The sequence below is a fragment of the Xenopus laevis genome, chromosome 2L (assembly GCF_017654675.1).
Source record: "Xenopus laevis strain J_2021 chromosome 2L, Xenopus_laevis_v10.1, whole genome shotgun sequence".
NCBI classification, from domain to species: domain Eukaryota; kingdom Metazoa; phylum Chordata; class Amphibia; order Anura; family Pipidae; genus Xenopus; species Xenopus laevis.
The window spans coordinates 30,768,618-30,790,734 of NC_054373.1; the positions used below are offsets into that span (position 1 = coordinate 30,768,618).

General features: G+C 39.4%; 1 protein-coding gene across 4 annotated transcripts in view; it reads right to left on the minus strand.

The window, feature by feature from the left end:
* abr.L (ABR, RhoGEF and GTPase activating protein L homeolog) overlaps positions 1-22,117 on the minus strand; it is a 262,424-nt gene that overhangs the window by 127,757 nt on the left and 112,550 nt on the right. Inside the window, exon 1 of one of the 4 annotated variants that reach the window (XM_018244806.2) lies at positions 5,407-5,970. Within the exon in view, the coding sequence (XP_018100295.1) occupies positions 5,407-5,628 (222 nt within the window). The 5' untranslated portion in view covers positions 5,629-5,970. 4 annotated transcript variants of the gene reach the window in all.

The following is a 22,117-nucleotide window of genomic DNA, read 5'->3' on the forward strand; positions in this document are numbered from 1 at the left end:
TGGGGGGGCACCTTTTAAGGGTATTTTTTTTTTTTTTTTTTTAAACCCTGGTTTGCTTTTTATAAACTGCTTGTTTCAACCCCCTTTTGCAGTCCCCACCTCCCTCTTGGCAGCCGCTAACACAGGTAAACAGATGATTAGGGGAAATATGATGGATTTTTGGCTGCTGCTGGCCAGGTACATATTTTGGGGAAATATGATGGATTTTTGGCTGCTGCTGGCCAGGTACATATTTGGGGGAAATATTATGGATTTTTGGCTGCTGCTGGCCAGGTACATATTTGGGGGAAACATTATGGATTTTTGCCTGCTGCTGGCCAGGTACATATTTGGGGGAAATATGATGGATTTTCGGCTGGCACAGGTAAAGATTGGGGGCAATATAAGGGATTGTCTGCTGCTGGATCAGGTACATGGGGCAATATGGTGGCTGCTGGTACAGCTACACAGATGTTTGGGGCAATATGATGGATTTTTGGCTCCTGCTGGCACAGGTCCAAATTAGGGGCAAGATGATGGAATTTTTTTGGCTGCAGCTGGCATAGGTACAGATTGGGGGTAACAATATGATGGATGTTTTGGCTTATGCTGGAAAAGGTACAGATGGGAGCAATTTGATAGGTACTGGCACAGGTACATGGGGCAAGGTGGGAATTGGTAATGCAGCACCGGGTGGAGGAGGGGCCATGAATGAAGCCCTTGCCTAGGCTAGGGTACCAAAATACCTTGGCTCGGCCGAGGCCAGTTAATGTTGCTATGGTAACTCTGACACGGGGGCAAATGATCAGATGAGAGATTTCCTTGTCACACATGATCCACATGCCTAACCCTTGGCAACAGAGACGCCCCCTTGCTTTTGGGACAAATTGCTCTCCTGTTGTAAAGTACTTTTCCCAAAGTGTAACAAACAATGTAAACAAGTTGTTGTGCTTAACCCATTGTTGACCACTGAGCGGATATAGTTGCCCTGGTTTATATCCTGAAATGTATATATGTAGATGTTTGTCAGAGCAGGATCAAGACACACCTAGAATAATTGTGGTTGGAGTGACACATGCACAGTATTGTAGAGAAATGCTCTCTAATATAAACTGTGTGCAAGTATGTTTATATAGTACACACACACAGAGGGTTGACATCGGGTTGTGACTGTACTGGGTCTATTATTATAGCTGAGCCTATATATAGCAGTGACACATTTATGCTAACGGTTTACATAGATTACTCATCAGTCAGGCCAGTCCCTGCCCCTGTGGTTCTTAACAGCTGAAGTCCCAATAACTATAGCACTGAACTTATATAACAAACAAAGATAGGATATTAATGTTGCTTACAACTGGCTCTTTAAATGAAAAAAAAATGTTTCCATTTTCACTTAAAGGAGAACTAAACCCTAAAAATGAATATGGCCAAAAATACCATATTTTATATAGTGAACTTCTTGCACCAGCCTAAAGTTTCAGCTTGTCAATACCAGCAATGATCCAGGACTTCAGACTTGTCACAGGGGGTCACCATCTTGGAAAGTGTCTGCGACACTACTGTCTGCGACACTACTTCATTAGTTACGCTTTAGTTCTCCTTTAAAGGGGACCCGTCACCCAAAAAAATTATTCAAAAACCTATTTTATCACATTAGTCAAGCAAAATGAACTTTAATTACACTATATAAATTATTTGAATCTTGCTTCCTTCAGTCTGGGAATTCAAATTTATAGCAAGCAGGCAGCAGCCATTCTGTACACACTGTTATTAAGACAAGCCTTGCATCATCTCAGAATCTTGTTTGTGCTCCAGAATGATGTCCATCCCCATGCCCTGGCTACACAATTAAATGGTAAAGAGAACGGGGGAATGTGTGGGGAGCAGTGATATCTAGGAAGTGCTGAATGGAAAGTGAAAGAAATTGTCTGCCCCGCCTCTATGCCACTGGCATAGAGGAGGGGCAGACAATATTTGATTGACAGCTCAGATTTTTAAATGAGTTCACAACAGCTATGAACGCTTTAATAAAAAATAGAAATTGGATTTCATGTTTAATTTGAAAAGGACTTTTATTATACAGATTTTTGTGTCTGGGTGACAGGTCCACTTTAAAGGGGTGGTTCACAAGTTAACTTTTAGTATGTTATAGAATGGCTAATTCTAAGCAACTTTTCATTGTTTCTTTTAATAGTTTTTGAGTTATTTGCTAATTGTCTCAGAATATCACTCTCTACATCATACTAAAAGTTAATGCAAAGGCACACAACCCCTTTAAATCTTCTCTAATGCTGCCAATACATAGGGCACCAGAGTCTGAAAGAGGAACTGCTCATCTTTTTTGTGTAAGATATCCTGTGAGGAGACAAGCAAATCACACAAGAAGAACTGCACAAGCACCCAGAAGCCACATATTATTGGGGAAGCAAGTCACGGAATTACTATTGCAAAATGACCCAAATATACGAAGTTGCACTTGCGTATTATTACTGTATATTTTTCTCCTTAACGGGGTTGTTCACCTTTGAGTTAACTTTTAGTATGACATAGAGAGTGATATTCTGAGACAGTTTGCAACTGTTTTTCATTTTTTATTATTTGTGGTTTTTGAGTTATTTCGCTTTTTATCCAGCAGCTCTCCAGCTTGCAATTTCAGCAATCCAGTTGCTAGGGTCCAAATTACCCTAGCAACCACACAGATTTGAATAAGAGACTGGAATATGAATATGAGAGGGAATAGAAAGAGGAGTAATAAAAAGTAGCAATAACAATAAGTTTGTAACTTCACAGAGCATTTGATTTTAGGGGAATGGTTCACCTCCAGGTTAACTTTTAGTATGTTATAGAACGGCAAATTCTAAGCAACTTTTCAATTGGTCTTCATTATGTATTTTTTTTATAGTTTATGAATTATTTGCCTTCTTTACCTGACTCTTTCTAGCTTTCAAAAGGGGGACATTGACCCCTCTAAAAACAAATGCTCTGTAAAGTTACAAATGTATTGTTATTGTGACTTTTTATTACTCCTCTTTATGTTCTAACCCTCATCTATTAATATTCCATAGTCTCATTCAAATCTGTGTATGGTTGCTGGGGTTATTTGGACCCTAGCAACTACATTGCTGACACTGCAAACTGGATAGTTTCTGAATAAAAAGATAAATAACTCAACCACCACAAATAATAAAAAATGAAAATCAATAGCAAATTGTCTCCGAATATCGCCCCCTGTATCATACTAAAAGTTACTCAATGGTGAACAACCCCTTTAATGGGGAACAAATACCCCAAATAAACCCCCTTTCAATGGGACTCACAGCACCTTATGAGCACTTTAACAACAGCAAATCTAATACTTCAGAGGTTGCAGAGAGCATTCTGGGAGATGTAGTTTTGTATGTAGCTTGCGCCTATTTAAATGGGTTTCATTGCTATTTGGCACACTCAGCTTTAGTGCCTATTGTAAGTGCCATTATGCTGGGAGCTGCAGTCAGATTTTCCAGTTAAAAACATATCCGGTTCCCCTGGGGTAAGAGGTTGGCAGGTGAATGAAGAGTTCCGTGCCTCTGCTGTAGCTTTTATGGAAGATACCAAACTGTGCAATATTAAAGAGCTCAGTGTCTGCAATCAGATCATAATCTTGGCACCGTACAACACGCCACCCTTTTGGCTGAGACAGAGAGAAGTAATTACACCCTTGCTGCTTTCAGTCTCAGCAGGGTTGGGCCCAATCCTTTTATCCATCAAGTGAAGGGTGCCCCAGATCACATGACTGAGGTGTGGTACACTATCCTTGTCTTTCTACCTTCCTATACACTGACAACTCTCAGAATTCTAAAGAAGATTGGATCTCAATTCCCAGCATGCAGCAGTTTAACATACCCCTGATCCTAAGGTCCTGGAAGGCAATAAAGAGCCTACTATACAGTCACAAGAGAGGGTGCAGCAGAATCACACATACATGAACAGTACATTATTTTAATCAGACTGCATAGAGACCAAAGGAGAGGCCAAAACACTGTATCAATAGCCAATCAGAAGTCATAAAACACAAGCTATTCTACCTTTCAGGGAGGGGATCCAAAATATCATCATAATGGACAGAACTTTCTACTGGCAGCTTGGGGTTCTCTTCATTTGCTCACTAAAGGGGTGGCTCACCTTCAATTTAACTTTTAGCATGTTATAGAATTCTAAGAAGCTTTTCAATTGGTCTTCATTATTTATTTATTGTTTTTGAATTATTTGCCTTCTTCTTCGGAATCTTTCCAGCTTTCAAATAGGGGGTCACTGACCCCATCTAAAACAAATGCTCTTTAAGGCTACAAATATATTGTTATTGCTACTTTATTATTACTAGTCTTTCTATTTAGACCCTCTCCTATTCATATTCCAGTCTCTTATTCAAATCAATGAATGGTTGCTAGGGGAATTTCGCCGCAAGCAACCAGACTGCTGAAGTTGCAAAGTTGCTGAATAAAAAGCTAAATAACTCAAAAACCACAAATAATAAAACAAAATGAAAAACAATTGCAAATGGTCTCAGATTATCACTCCCTACATCATACTTAAAGTTAATTTAAAGGTGAATGCCCCTTTAAATGGAAAAAGCAATCTTTGTATCATCTGTCACCTTTACATTAACAAAGCTGGGGTGCTGTAATCCCTGTGGCCTTTTAGCAAGCTCAAACACTGCAACATTACCATAAAAAGTGTAAAAATAAAACTTCAACACAGCATGAAAAGCTCACTTGTTAAAGGTTTCAATGTACAACAGTATCATAGACTGCATTTCCCAGGATCCTCAGCTAAAGCCATTTCACTTTCCCTGTTTGATGTGCCCAGAGTGGAAGCAGTGATTGGGTGTCATAAGTATGCATTGCTGTAAGCCATTAGATGTAACTACATGCTTGATGAATGAAGCCAATGTTGTACAACAAAGGTTAAACTGTATAGTATGAGTAATATAAAATATAGAGATATATATAGTTCTAATGAAAAAAATGTCAGCTGCCATCATTCTTGGCTAACCACAGGCATGGCATGGCAGGGAAATCTAGTTTGCAAGAGCTGGAAATGACACAAAGTTGATTTTGCCAAAAAAAAAAAAAGTAAAGCTTGCAGAAAGTGCCTGCTGTAAGGGACATAAAGGCTTCTTTCAGAATGCCCCCCTCCCCATTCATTAAAAGTATTCAGACAAACCACATAGAGACGGTTTGTGTCGTGCAAAGTGCCACACATAATGGAGGTGTATGCTAGGCTATGCTAGGCTAGGCTAGGCGTTTTAAATGAAAGGCAACCAGAGATTTGCTAAAGCTGTGAGATGCTCCGGCTCAGTGCTGTGCTTCTCTACAGAAGAGTAAGGGAGGGGGTGGCCCAGAAGTGAGCAACATGTACCTGTCCTATCGTTTATAGCTACCGTACCTTAGGACTTGTTGGGAAAGTAGAGTTCTCGTTAGGGCTCGTTGGAGACTGGCATTCCACATCATCCAAGTAAAAAACATCCTCATCTTCCAGGACACGGTCCAGAAAGCTAATGGCCTCATCTTCTTCCTCCATCCCTGGTCCAGCTGGTGGCAGAGTGCTCTCCATGAAGTCCCCTATTTCAAGCACACCAGTAGGGCAGCCAGGCACAGTACATGTCATGCTTGTGGGCTGCACATTTCCAGCGACGGTGCCAAGCTTGCGGGCATTACACAGGAATTCCCCCACGTCCAGGTGAGACAGTTCCTCCTGAAGCCGAGCAGATGCGCTCCCTCCGGCTGAGCTCCGATTGCGGCTGAAATATGACTGCTACCTCTTTGCAAGATGAAAGGAAAGGGGGGAGTGAGGGAATTTCTCCCACTTCCTCAAAGCCTGTTACCCTTGTTGTCTTTTCTCTAGTGGGTGCTCACTGTTTAACCCTACGAGGCTTCTTGTATTGTTCTACACCAGACGACTGGCTCTCCTGCTCGTTGAACTTTCCTTGCTATGTTTCAACTGGCTTCTGAGCACACACAGGAAATGCTGCTTGTTGGGCAGGCCTACACAGGCGGGGCTCTTGTTCATGTGCTGCTCCCAGGCTACTACTAACCCCTGTCATGCCGACATTATCACACACACAAGAGGGGAGGGGAGAAGTCCCTGCTTTCTCTATTCACAAGTGAAAGTTACCCGGTTTTATCGTTAAACAGAATAAAAGGTCTGTTTTTGTAGATCAGGAAGCTGTGTTGTGACTCACAAGCCTGCGCTCCACTTTGAATTGTCCCTAGTGAAGCCTGTCAGTGCTCGAGAGCTCGTCATTAGGAAGCCGGCGGTGCATTATATCACACAGGCTCTCACAGCCATTCATTCCCCTTCCCCCCAAACAGCACTATTCAGGGAAACCCTCAAATGACCAGTTTTATAAGTAGGACAAGACGAGCTTCACAAATCACTGAGCTGCTTTGGATTCCCATGCACTAATGGGGCTGTTTAATGCGAAACCTGTACTCTAGAGGGGTAACAAACACAGACGAGGGTTAACCGCTTGCAGGCTGGTTCTGGTATGTTATGTTATGCTAAAGAGGTTGTTCACCTTTAAATTAACTTTAAGTATGATGTAGAGAGTGATATTTTGAGACAGTTTGCAATTGGTTTTCATTGTTTATTATTTGTGGCTTTTGAGTTATTTAGCTTTTTTTATTCAGCAGCTCTCCAGTTTGCAATTTCAGCAATCTGGCTTCTAAGGTCCAAATTACCTTAGCAACCATGCATTGATCTAAATTAGATATTGGAATATGATTAGGCGAGGCCTGAACAGAAAGATGAGTAATTGGTTTTCATTGTTTATTATTTGGTGCTTTAGAGTTATTTAGCTTTCAACTCAGCAGCTCTTCAGTTTGCAATTTCAGCAATCTGGCTGCTAAGGTCCAAATTACCCTAGCAACCATGCATTGATTATAATAAGATATTGGAATATGAATAGGAGAAGCCTGAATAGAAAGATGAGTAATACAAAGTAGCAGTAACAATAAATGTGCAGCCTTACAGAGCATTTGTTTTCTATATGGGGTCAGTGACCCCCATTGGAAAGCTGCAAAGAGTCAGAAGAAGAAGGCAAATAATTCAAAAACGATAAAAAAAACAAAAAATGAAGGCCCATTGAAAAGTTGCTTAGAATTAGCCATTCTATAACATAGTAAAAATGAATTTAAAAGGTTAACCACCCTATATAGGGCATTTATGTACATCCTTTGTTCCGCTCCTCCTTACTTGAATTTTGTTTCTTTCTTTCTTTGCAGATGGAGCTTGCGTTGGATTCCTATTTCTTTCTGCCAAAGTTATTTATAAACTGCTAGAGCAGCACTTGCTGTAAAATCTGCTAAAACCTGACACAACGGAGTGTGAGACCAGCGGAGGTGCTTCCATATTCTCATTCTCACTCTGCAGCACGACAGCAAACAAATACAGTTGTACATAGTGATGAGGGGAATAAGTGCCCTGCGAATGCGTTCTGTTATGATAAATACACATGCACAGGGCTGCTCAGGACAAGCCTAAAGGTTTAACTGCAAAAAGGGTCAGATTTACCCAATTCTGTATACTAGATCTACCCCTCCCTACCAAGCCAGATGGTGCACCCAACACACCCTTTAAGGCTGGAGAGGAGATAGTCACGAAGGGCTATTTATAAATGGGCACCGTGCCCACTGAGATCATACCCATTTCTAAGAATACTGGGAAATAAAACAAAAGCATGCTGTATATCAACTGCCTAACTACCTCCTAAATCGACGGACGGATTTGCCTACACCCTCCCCACCTAACGTGCTCTCTAACATGCTCTCTAACATGCTATACTGACTTATAAAGAAATGCAAAGTGCAAACATTCTGCCATCAAAACAAAACCTGAAAACAGGGTCTAACAAACTGGGCGCATGGGAAATTCTTTTTGAGTTCATATACAGGTATGGGACCTGTTATCCAGAATGCTCGGGACCCGGGCTTTTCCGGATAACGCATCTTTCCATAATTTGGATCTTCATACGGTAAGTCTACTAGAAAATCATTTAAACATTATATAAACCCAATAGTCTGGTTTTGCTTTTGCTTTTGATTAATTATATCTTAGTTTGGAACAAGTAAAAGGTACTGTTTTATTATTACAGAGAAAAGGGAAATCCTTTTTAAAAACTTGGGTTATTTGAAGAAATTGGAGACGGCCTTGCCGTAATTTGGAGCTTTCTGGATAATGGGTTTCCACATAACAGATCCCATAATAGCAGTGAGTTGACATGTTGCTTGCAACAGATCTGTCATAACCAAAAGCAGTACTGTACAACTTTTAGCACGCTATTGGTCAACTAAATAAACTAATAACTAAATATTTATTAATAAAATAAATAAATCTAATGTTCAGTGGCTGTAGTATAATAAAATGATGATAAGTCTATGGAGCCCCAGGGCAGTCCATCATTTAGAGGGCTGCAACTGGCCTGCAATGATGAGCAGAAAACAAGAGCATCTCATATATTTATTAGGGATGTACCAATTTGGCAGACCGCAAATCTTTCAGTAAGGATTCAGCTGAACCAATCAGAACCCTTATTTACATACGTAAAGGAGACAGGGAAGTTAGCTATAAAGTCTTCTTTTTACCTGCTTAATCTTAAACGGGTTTGGATTCAGTTGACCATGCTCTTAGATTGTGTTGAATCCTACTGAAACTGGATCAGGTTCTTCGAAATCCAGGATCCGTTGCATCCCTTACATTTATGACCCCTAAGATGTCTAATGCAAAAACAGCAGCCAATTCAAGTCATATAGGAGATCCCGCTCAATTCTGTTGTACAGCAAATGTTATCCAGAATGTTCGGGACCTGAGGTTTTCCAGATAACGGATCTTTGTTATTTGGCCAAGGCAAGCCATATAGGAGGTCCAGCCATTCTGTAGAACAGCAAATGTGTATTACAGGTATAGGACCTGTTATCCAGAATACTCGGGACCTGGGGGTTTCCAGATAACAGATCTTTCTGTAATTTGGATCTTCATTCATTAAGTCTCTAGAAAATCGTGTAAAAATTAAACAAAGCCAATAGGCTGGTTTTGCTTCCAATAAGGATTAATTATATCTACGTCTGGATCAAGTTACGGTTTTATTATTACAGAGAAAAGCAATCATTTTTCAACATTTGGATTATATGGATTAAATGGAGTCTATGGGAGATGGCTATTCCGTAACTAAGAGCTTGGATAACGGGTTTCCGGATAAAGTATCCCATACATGTAAAGGCATTTTTGTTAGACTAAAAGCAACTGTATCGACCCAAGTGGACAAATCCCACATGGGTCCCTTAAAATTCAGTGGGGGGTATAGCTATCTTAATGGACCAGTAACAGCAAAAATTTTCTAAAAAAACAAAAAAAAAACGTAGTATTCTATGAATAAAAGACGCCAATACATATCAAACTTTAAAATCGCTAAGTCTTTATGAATGAAGTAACTTACAGAAACTCCGCTTGCGCTCCTCTTCAGAAATGGTGACAATCCATCGTGCGCCACAGATTTCTCCTCCTATAAGGAAAGCAGGGAGGAGAAATGGAGCGCCGCACGATGGATCGCTGATCACCTTTTCTGAAGAGGAGCACAAGTGGAGTTTCGGTAAGTTATTTCTTAATAAAGACTTAGCGACTTTAAAATTTAATATGTGTTGGCGTCTTTTTTTCGTAGCATACTAACAATTTATTTTTTTTATTTTTATTTTTTTTTTGCTGTTACTGGTCCTTTGACAATAGGGTAGTTTTCCCCATTAAGTACAGAGTTTATTGGGCCTGTTGATTAAAACTTCTTTCCCTAACCAAACTTTACTGGTACTCAGGAACAGGTTTCATTTGTTGATTTACCAGTTATCCAGAAGAGAACAGGAATTTCTAAAGAACTTACTTGTAATATCGTTGTTTATGGATTGGTTTAAAAAAATGTCTGCTTAAACAAACCTATCATGATTAAGTAACACCCACTAAAATGGAGGGCAGCTAGGGTGAGACTTGACTAAATTGCCCGATTGTTCTCGTCTTGATTTTTCCAGAAGGTCAATTAGGGTAAACACGTATTTGCTGGTTTAGATATTCTTAGAGCTAGGGTTGAAGGGCTGGTATCTAGTACACATATCTATGGGTAGGGAAACCCTAGAGGGTTGGCCTTGAGCAACAGGAAATACTGTAAAATGAAAAAAAGGAAAGTATATTTCAGCACTGTTATTACTGCATATCCTGCAAACGTCATTATTCACAGTAGGAATTGAACTGGTGGTGAATAAACGATAACGTATAAATAAACACCTGCCCAGAGGCTTTTACCGTTGCCTTTCCTACAGAACAAGGCGATATCTGATCCATCCAATTACAGGCTTTTACTACTTAGTATTTCACTAATGGGTTCTTTATTCCACTGGGAAGGTATAAAATAGTGATAGCTTTTATATGAAATCCCAGCACATTATAGAACATAATATAGTAATGGTTACTTAGTAAAGGGGTCAACTTATTGTGCTATATAACATATATGCAAACAAACCAAAGGGGCTCATTTATTTATTTATTGAAAGTGGGCATATTTCCAAAGGGGCAGTAATGCTGGCTATACTGTACACCTCTTTTCCTGGTATGCCCACCCATCGGTGAGTGATATCGAGCCAATGAAATCATGTTGCCCTCAGCCAACGACTGGATTATAATGGCTGCCAATGCAGGCCATCGAAAGAGGCCTCATAAATTCACTGGTGCAGTCCTTGATCTGGACTCAAATCAAATTACCTATTCATATCTGCATGATTTTTTAGCAGATTGCGGTCACACAGGCCCAATGGCAGGCCCTATAGAAAGGCCAAAAAACTGCCAACATGAGCCTGTGTTTGCCACCTTAAAGGGGAAATACTGCGAAAATGAAAATGTAATATAAGCTTCAGCATGCTGAATTAAGGGGTTGTTCACCTTTAAATTAACTTTTAGGATGGTGTAGAGAGTGATATTCTGTGACAATTTGCCATTGGTTTTAATTTTTTATTATTGGTGGTTTTTGAGTTATTTAGCTTTTTATTCAGCAGTTCTCCAGTTGCAATCTGGTTGCTAGGGTCCAAATTGCCCTAGCAACCATGCATTGATGTGAATAAGAGACTGGAATATGAATAGGAGAGGGACTCAACAGAAAGATAAGTAATAACAATAAGTGTGTAGCCTTACAGAGCATTTGCTTTTAAGCTAGGGGCAGGGACCCCCATTCGAAAGAGTCAGAAGAGAAAGGCCAATCAATAAAAAACTATAGAAAATAAATAATGAAAACCAATGGGAAAGTTGCTTATAATTTGCCATTCTGTTACATACCTTAAAGGAGAAACAAACCCCTTACTAAAAAAAAGGCTAGCCATATGTATAACTTTGTAGGTATGTGACCCGTTATCCAGAATGCTCTGGGTTTTTCAGGATAAGGGATTCCATAATTTGTCTCTTAATACCTTAAGTCTACTAGAAAATCATTAAAACATTAAATAAACCCAATAAACTGAATTAAGGATTAATTATATCTTAGTTTGGATCAAGTACAAGCTACTGTTTTATTATTACAGAGAAAAGGGGAAATCATTTTTAAAAATTTGGATTATTTGGATAAAATGGAATCTATGGAGACAGTCATCCACAATGCAGAACTTTCTGGATAACGGACTTCTAGATAATGGATCCAATACCTGTACCAAATTCTGTAAAAAAAAAAAAAATATATACACACACACATATATAAAATTTGTTGTCATATTTCAGCTTCAGTCACTGTCTCTAAAGTGAGCATGTTAAATGTACAGCGTAAGAGTGAGACTGCCTGAGATCCACTCATAAGCTTGGCAGTAATAAGTCCTAGATTTTAAGGGACACGGTCTAAAAAATAAAGTTATGTTGGAAGCAGTTTTGGAAAACATTGATTAGCTTCTGAAAAAGGCATGGTTGTTTCTGTGCTTGGATAGTAAAGTAAGGAATATGCCTCCTTCCTTGCTCTCACTAACAACATTCTATCTTTATAACCAAATTCAGTCACAGTTGATGTGAAACCCACTGTTTATACCACAACAAGGGCTCACTGCTCCAAATAATATAAAGGTAATAGTACGTGGAGCGTTAAGACCAATGCGGGTCCCCGCTCAAGTGTTTTCAAGGTCCACCTGTTACCATTCTGTGTGCATCAAATAAGGCTCTTTACATTCAGTAGTATTAGGAGGGGTGCAGGGTGATGATCCAATTTGACAGACTGTTCTACGAAGAAGTATATGGGCAGTCAAAATACTTGATGTGTCACCGCCAAAATAATCCAAATTGTTAAAAATAATTTCGTTTTTGTCTGCAATAATACGTTGTACTTGATCCAAACTAAGATATAATTAATCTTTATTGGAAGAAAAAACAGCCTCTTGGGTTTAATGTATTCACGGTTTTCTAGTAGATACAGATCCAAATTATGGAAAGATCCTTTATCCGGAAAAGCACAGCCCCCCCCCCAGCATTCTGGTTAACAGGTCCCATATTTTTAATACTGGTTTCAGTGAGTGATGTGACACAAATGACATCACTAAGCAGTGATAATAACTTACAGGGTAATATTGCTGAATACTATCCATTTATGACAATCAATACCGATTGGTTCAATTAACAAATTCAAGGGGGGGTGTGGTCCCATTCACTTTCATATCGGTTGATGTTCCAGCTACATGGATAGACTTCAGCAGAAGACATTCTTTGGTTTAGACTGTTTGACTAGAAAGCCATGGTACCCCATGCACTGATGGTCTGGAAATAAGGACAAAATCATTAGGCTTTGACCAATCCAGTGTATAACCACTCGCTGGCATACAACAGAGACTTCACTCTTAACTTCCATGTTGAACATATCCAGATTCTAGTTCTGCCATGCCCTCTAGTGGCTATAGTAATGGACACACTGAATATTAATGTATCTATATACAGTTAGCTTTCTAATTGTATTGCACTTTCTCCAAATGTAGGATTTACAAGCCTGCAGCCCTGCACACTCTTCATTTACCCATTAATCATTGCCAAAGCAAAAAAATCCTTCTGCTAACATATCTTGTGTTTATAGGCTGCTTGGAGAGGAAAGGGAGTGGGTGAAAATGAAATCACTCCAACTTGCAGTGCAGCATTAAAGGGTTACTAAAGTTTATCAGAGCACAAGTCACATGACTGAAGGCACCTGGGAAACTGACATGTCTAGCCCTGTGTTGGATTTTAAAATTAAATATAAAAAAATATATATATGTTTGCTCTTCTGAAAAATGGTTTTCAATGCAGGATTCTGCTGGAGGAGCGCTATTAACTAATGCATGTAAAAAAAACTTGTTTTCCTATTACAGTATCCCTTTAAACTGAAAACAGACAAAAACAGCTTTAATGAATGTAGGAAGACATCTTATATACAGTATGTTGCTTAGCCTCCCGCTCCATCCCACTCCACTAATAGAATAATCCAGTTCAGTCTGTTACGGTTCTTCCTATTAGTGACATTAGATATCATTAGTGCATGCCAGGCAGTGTTCCCTTGTGGCTGTTTATCATCTCCTGATATAACAGCACAAACCTTCCCATGCACACACACATAAATGCATTCAGCCTAGCAATGGAAACATTCATTATTAACATCAGAAAAAGGCATACACTGTGTAAATGTAAAAGCAAGTTTTCATTATGGAAAATTACTGATCCTAATGTTCCTTTAAAGGAACACCTTGAAGTATTCCGGCTTCCAGGAATTCATGGCCCCCAACAACCACAGTGAAACATGGAAACAGTACAACTGCTGAACTGCAGTAATTACTCTGAGCGGAGGGCAGACTGCAGCTGTAGTTGTTGCTATAGTAACGCTACGATAATATACTGATTACATTTAGAATTTGATTCGATTCCTTGGTTTTATTACATAAGAGCCATAGCAACAAGGTATTAGAATGTTACCCTCCCCTGCTTGTAAGGAGAAGTGAGCTTTAAAGGAAAACTTTACCCCCAAAATGATTAATTAAGCAACAGATTAAGTGGCATATTAAAAAATCTTATCAAACTGGAATACATATTTAAGTAAATATTGCCCTTTTACATCTCTTGCCTTGAACTACCATTTTGTGATGGTCTCTGTGCTGCCTCAGAGATCACCTGACCAGAAATACTACAGCTCTAACTTTACAGGAAGAACTATGAAAGCACAAGACAGAACTCTGTCTGTTAATTGGCTCATGTGACCTAACAAGTATAGTTTGTTTGTGTGCACTGTGAATTGTACGATCCCAGGGGGCGGCCCTTGTTTTTCAAATGGCAATTTAGAATTTAGAATTACCCAATGGCACATACTACTATAAAAGTATATTATTATGAAAATGGTTTATTCACATGAAGCAGGGTTTTACATATGAGCTGTTTTATGCAATATCTTTTTTATAGAGACCTACATTGTTCGGGGGGGGGGGTATAGTATGCCTTTAAAAACACTCTGACCAATGTACATAACATTGTGTGACTGTGTAGGATCTATGGTACCGTTGCTTCTCCATAGAACTATCTGAACAAGTCACAGGTGCCATTTGGCTGAGCTCCTGGGGTTGGACAGTTCAAGTTAGCTCCTGCACAAAATCTCCAGGGGCGGATGCGAGTATATGAATTTAGGGGCAAGAAGCCGGCAGTGCTTGGTCGTGGACGGGGACCACGCCAATTTTTTGTGGCCACACCTCCTAATTACCATGTTCATTTTACAAAATTTGGCGGGTTTGAAAGTTTGAACACATTTCTGTGGTTTTTTTTTTTCAGTTGTTACAGTTTTGCTAATGAAGGTGAATTGCCCTTTAAGCTGTGAGTCTAACTTCTCCCAAAGAACCTGTTATATTATATTGTCACAATTACTTATTTGCTTATCTCCAAATTGTTACAAAAGTATCTTATCTGAACTTTGTGGCTGTTCTCGGCTCTCTGCCAAAAGCCAATTAAAGGGCATGTAAAGTCTAAATTAGAATAAGGCTAGAAATACTGTATTTTGTATACTAAATATAAACATGAACTTACTGCACCACAAGCCTAATCAAACAAATAATTTGTGCTTTTAAAGTTGGCTACAGGGGGTCACCATCTTGTAACTTTGTTAAACATCTTTGCAAGACTAAGACTGTGCACATGCTCAGTGTGGTCTGGGCTGCTTAGGGATCATCATAAACAAAGCTGCTTGAGTTCTGCATGGCTGGGAAGTAAGGCGGGGGCTCCCCCTGCTGTTCATAAGTATGATTGTTTCCCTGCTCAGCAGTTAGGGGACCATCTGACAATTCCTATCCACAGCAGTAAATGAAGGGAGAATCTCACTGCATATAGTCAGGTTTCTTATAAAAACGGTACACATTTTTTAATTAAAGTATATTGGAGATAGGTTTCTTTTTCATTAAAGAAAGTAAACATGGGATTTTATTTTTTTGCCTTTACATGCCCTTTAAGTTAGAAATATTGTTTCTTTTTTTCTGCGGGTTGAGCTGTCAAAAGAGGGACTGTCCCTCTAAAAACTGGACAGTTGGGAGGTATGCATAAGTCACAGCTGACAGAAAAAATCCAAACTCAATAATTCATTCCCCATTGATTCCTGGCAGGAAAAATACATATTGAATAAGCCGTTTCTCATACAATTCTAATCAATACCTTTTCATTGAAGAGCTTTCCATTGCCGGCCTGCATTTGTGCCTTTTTTCATTTGTAGCCTATACTTGCCTAACATCACACAATGGCCAATTCTTTTTAAAAACCTAACGTTCACATTGTTTCCTAACCCTATAGATTGTAAGCTCTTATGAGCACAGAGCTCTAATTATAGTGTTTCATTTGTTTTTAAATCAATCATATGTCCCCTGTATGTAACAAAACTATGATAAAGTGCCCAGAACTACTATTGTGTAATGCAGGTATAAAGTTTAACATATTAAAGCGGACCTGTCACCTACACATAAAAAGCTGTATAATAAAAGTCCTTTGCAAATTAAACATGGAACCTAAATTATTCTTTTCATTAAAATATCCATACCAGTTATAAAAGGGTTTTAATATTTGAGCTGTCAATCAAACATTACCTGCCCACCTCTATGCCAGTGGTCTAAGGTTTTTTGGTGGGCTCCTGTGTCCCAGTCTGACACTGCCTGGACATACAGGGAGATCCACTTGTGAGCAGTGAAATCATCTGAGTAGCCACTAGATGGCATCAGGTAACAAGCCAGGAGCTTTTGGCACAAGAACACAGGAATCTTTTTTTATTCACATTGATGTCAAGTGAGCATAACCATGAACAGTATATGGCATTAAACCTGTACCACCCCCTGCAGTTCTGCCTCTGTATCTGAAGTGCATACAATTAATAGTTATTTTACTCCTAACATATTCACATTCTCTCCTTCTCCAAACCCAGGGTGTTAACTGTGAAAGGAGGAAAGAGGACACACAATTCAAATTGCTCTGTAAAAGCAGAACTGTGGCACAGAGGTGGATCATAGGTTGAGTTCAGCATTTCTCTCAAGTCCCCTTTGCAAATGTCTCAGGTTCCTACATGTGCCCCCCTCTCTTGGCATAAGCCATTCTGATGACACACTCCGCTGGGTGACAACACACAATATGCCTGTAGCCCAGCCAAAGCCCATTCTGCACAGAAATCATTAAACAATTTCCTAAATGCCTTCAAACATGTTGCAGCCAAGCGCACCTTAATGCTGCTGCAGACTGTAAATAACACTCGCCACTGACATCTGATCCTCTGACAACAAATCAATAGACGACCCAGTGCCAATACCTCTTTGCTATAAATCTCAGGCTAGAGTCCTGCATGGAACCAATTTGTTAAACCTGAAACCGACCCGTGACCCGCAACCCACACCCAGACCCTCATACTTACCCGCTTGGACCCACTACCCGACCCGCAAGTACCTTATATGCAACCCAATCCGCTGACCATCAAGAAACAGGAAGTGCTGTCATTGTAAACCGGAAGTGACATCATTAGAAGTAGGCGTGATCAGAAGACCCGCGACCCGACCCGCAAACCCAGATAACCGCCGACCTGTGTCTATACCTGCTCCCGAAAGTTCTACCTGCAACCCGCAGGGTAACACAAGCTTTTGCGGATAACCCGCAGATACCCAACGTGCTGCAGGACTCTATCTCAGGCACAATGGATCTAACCGTGTTTCACTGGGTTCTTTTCCAATGTTCAGAACAGCTGACACCATTGATGTGCTGCAAAATAAACATCCAATGGCTCCTGATAACTTTTGGCCAGCAGATGGCAGAAGATCCTGCAGGAAAGAATCGGTACTTGTTTTTGAAGTTAACGGGTAATTTTGTCACTCAACACGGCACAAATGCAGACCACCTCTCAAATTAAATCACATTCATATGCAAAGAGTATGTTTATAAAAAGACTCTCTTTAACCCTCTCAGAAACAATGGGATCTCTAGAACAGTCACATTGAATCCATCCAATGACTATAGCAGCACCAGTCCTACAAACAGCCCTGGGGTCTGAGCAACGTAAAACAGAGAATTGCATGAGGTCACTAATCTCTGTAAAGCACTGTATCACAAGTAAGGGATCTATTATCTGGAAACCCGTTATTCAGAAAGCTCCAAATTACAGGTAGCATGTCTCCCAAAGGCTCCATTTTAATCAAATAGTATTTCTCTGTAATAATAAAACAGTACCTTGTACCTAATCCGAACTAAGATAATTAATTCTTATTGGAGGCAAAACAATCCTATTGGGTTTATTTAATGTTTAAATGTCTTTCTAGTAGACTTAAGGTATGAAGATCCAAATTACATAAGGATCCATTATCCAGAAAACCCAAAACCCAGATCCGACAATCCTATTGGGTTTAATTAATGTATAATTGATTTTTTAGTAGACATGTGTTATGGAGATCCAAATTACAGAAAGACCCCTTATATGGAAAACCCTAGGTCCCATGCATTCTGGATAATAGTTCCCATACCTGTATAAATTGGAGCTATATATACAGGTATGGGATCTGTTATCTGGAAACCCATTATCCAGAAATCTCTGAATTACGGAAAGGCTCCCATCGACTCCATTTCATCCAAATAATCCAAATTTTAAAAAATTATTTACCTTTTCTCTGTAATACTAAAACAGTACCTTGTACTTGTTCCAAACTAAGATATAATTAATTCTTATTGGAAGCAAAACCAGCCTAGTGTGTTTATTTAATGTTTACAGTAGACTTTAAGAAACAAAGCTCCAAATTACAGGAAGATCATTATCCGGAAAACCAAGGACCCGAGCATTCTGGATAACATGTCCTATACCTTTATAATAATAATAATAATAAATGTCAGAGGAAGAAAACTTCAAGCATGATATTGCATAAGTATACACAGCAGACTGCATGAATTCCCAGATGTGTAATCTCTCTAAAGTGCTGCAGAATAAAATCATCTCTATATAAATAAGGCATAATAATAAGTGTCAGAGAAAGAAAACCTCAAGAATGATACTGGATAAGCTTAGACACCAGACTGTATCTGCCAAAATATCAAGCGGAAGAAAAGGAAATTATGCACGTCTCTCTAAAAAATTTATACCAGTGAATCAGAGTATTTTTGTGGGTGCTGTGATATATATATATATATATATATATATATATATATATATATATATATATATATATATATATATATATATATATATATATATATATATATATATATATATATATATACACCTATAAAAAAAATAAAAGAAGCAATGACAATGATGAAGAGAAAATACTGACATAAAGGCATGGTATTGTTGCACAGTGAGAAACAAGAGGAATGGCAGCAGATATAACATGGCACTTGTCTGGTAAATTAATATGAAATAAATTAGTTGTCTTTTTCTTCTGATTCTGACCAGAAGAAGAAGAAGGCAAACAAGTCAAAAACTATATATAAAAAAAAAAAAATAGAGATCAATTGAAAAGTTGCTTTGAACTGACCATTCTATAATATATTAAAAGTTAATGTAAAGGTGAACTACCCCTTTAAGAAAGTTGGTCGGCTGAAACTCAGGATACTAAGAATCAACAGCTATTTTGCTTATTTCCATCGCTCCTCTGTGCTAGCATTTATACTGGAGTAGTTATTTTAAGGTTTTCTTAAAAATGGCAGAACTCAAGGTCTTTGTCAGACTAAGCAGCGAGTTAGATCAACAGCATTTTGCCAGCCCACGGTAGAGCAAAGCAGTCTTGCGGCCCTTTAAAGGAGAACTAAAGCTTAACTAAATCATTAGGCTAGAAATGTTGTACATGATGTTTTGTACTTCTGTACCAGCCCAAGGCAACCACAGCCCTTTAGCAGTAAAGATCTGTGTTTCCAAAGATGCCCCAGTAGCTCCCCATCTTCTTTTCTGCGGATTCACTGCACATGCTCTGTGGTGCTGTCACTTACTGAGCTTAGGGACCCACTCACAATATACAGTACACATAGAATAGAAATGTCACAATATAAGGCTGATTAGTAATTAATACAGATAATTACTACATGGCAGCACAGAAACCAGTGCAATTAGCATCAGAATTTAATAATCAGCCCTGTAGCATCATCTTATATTACAAGCCAACCTCTTTTTCTGCTTGATAATTAGTGACGAACCCTAAGCTTAGCTTCTCAACAGCTGCTCAGAGCCCACTGAGCATGTGAGTGTCACAGACACTTTCCAAGATGGTGACCCCCTGTAACAAGTCTGAAGTCCTGGATCATTGCTGCTATTGACAAGCTGAAACATTAGGCTGGTGCATCAAGTTCAGTATATAAAATAGGACATTTTTAGCCACATTCATTTTTAGGGTTTAGTTATCCTTTAAAAATCAGACAACAAGTAGAACTCTCACGGGACACCGGTATCACAAATACAAGTGAATGCCTTTCGGAATAAACAATTCACTGCTGTATACACTTTAAGGAGCAGCACCTGACAGATGGGCACCCATGGGTGATAAAGCACCCTGCCCATCCACATCTATTGGATTTGCAGCTTGTAAAACAATTTACACGAGGAGATCCCAGGCAAAAATTCTGCGTGAATGATGCCTACATTTTATTATTTATATTTTGCCCCTCTTGAGCCCCCCGCACAAAAATAAAAGAAGAAGCAGATGTTGAGCTTGGGACAGTAGCCAATAATCTGTGGCCTCAACATATGAAAGCACTGTGCTGTGTGGCACAATAGACTATATACATATATATATATATAAATCCCTGTTTTGTTAGTCTCCAGGTGTCAATGAATGAAGATGCTAAGGAGCAGGATTGAGCTCACATGAAGCCACAGCTGCAGTATTCTCTCCTCTCCGCAGAGTGCTGCAGCTCCCTAAATCAGCATTTAGTCTCAGCCTTGTCTGAATACAAGCCAAGCATCTCGGCTTCAATGAGGCGGTAAAACAGAAGCAGTGGCAGAAAAAAAGAGGATTTTGCCTCCTTGTTATGTTGTTCTCTTCTCACTCCTAGAATTAAAGGTGTTGTTCAACTTTAAATTATTTAGTATGATGGAGAGAGTGATATTCTGAGACAATTTGCAATTGGTTTTCATTTTCTATTATTTGTGGTTTTGAGTTATTTAGTCTATTATTCAGTAGCTCTCCAGTTTGCATTCCAACATTAAGGCATCAATTACTGCTGCAAAGCTACCATCCACATCAAGGCTGGGTGACGGCCCTTTATATGGATTCCACTTGGCCTCAGATTAAAGAAGTGGTTCACCTTTAAAGGGATCCTGTCATCGGAAAACATGTTTTTTTCAAAATGCATCAGTTAATAGTGCGACTCCAGCTGAATTCTGCACTGAAATCCATTTCTCAAAAGAGCAAACAGATTTTTTTATATTCAATTTTGTCAATTTTCCAGCTGCCCCTGGTCATGTGACTTTAGGAGAGAAATGCTTTCTGGCAGGCTGCTCTTTTTCCTTCTCAATGTAACTGAATGTGTCTCAGTGGGACATGGGTTTTTACTAGAGTGTTGTTCTTACATCTACCAGGCAGCTGTTATCTTGTGTTAGGGAGCTGTTATCTGGTTACCTTCCCATTGTTCTTTTGTTTGGCTGCTGGGGGGGGGAAGGGAGGGGGGGTGATATCACTCCAACTTGCAGTACAGCAGTAAAGAGTGATTGAAGTTTATCAGAGCACAAGTCACATGACTTGGGGCAGCTGGGAAATTGACAAAATGTCTAGCCCCATGTCAGATTTCAAAATTGAATATAAAAAAAATCTGTTTGCTCTTTTGAGAAATGGATTTCAGTGCAGAATTCTGCTGGAGCAGCACTATTAACTGATTGGTTTTGATTTTTTTTTTTTCCCATAACAGTATCCCTTTAAGGTAACTTTTAGCATGTTATACAGTGGCCAATTCGAAGCAACTTTTCAGTTGGTCTTCATTATTTATTTTGTATAGTTTTATGGGGTTTTTTTTTTTTAATGATTTGCAGTCTTCTTCTGACCATAGCAGGGGTCCTCAAACTTTTTAAACAGGGGGCCAGTTCACAGTTCCTCAGACTGTTGGGGGGGCCGGACTATAGTTTGGGGGCGAAAAATGAACAAATTCCCATGCACACTGCACATATCAGATTTATGCAGTGTGCATGGGAATTTGTGCAGTCTGCATGGGAATTTGTTCATGTTTTTTTTAAAGTAGATAATTAAAGGAGTAATTATATTAAGGGGCATCATATTGATGAGTGTTTGTTTGACTTTACATTGGAGGTGGATCACGGACAGTTATGGATCATATAAAATACACAAGAGCTACGAATAGGGTTGCCACCTTTATTAAAAAAATTTACCGGCCAGTGGGGGGCGGGTACCAAAAGGGGGCGGTCCGTGACACTAAAAAGGGGTGGGGCTACGCACCGTGACACAAAAGGGGCGGAGCAACATCTCACAGCGCTGGAAAAAAGGTAAGTTCTTTGCGATCTTTGCGAATTGGGGGCAGGCCAGGGGCTTTTTTTAAAGGGTTTTACAAATTACCGGCAATTGCATTGCCGTAAATTTGTAATACCGGCCCCAGCCTTGGCAGGTGTTTTACCGGCTAGGCCGGTAAAATACCGGCCGGG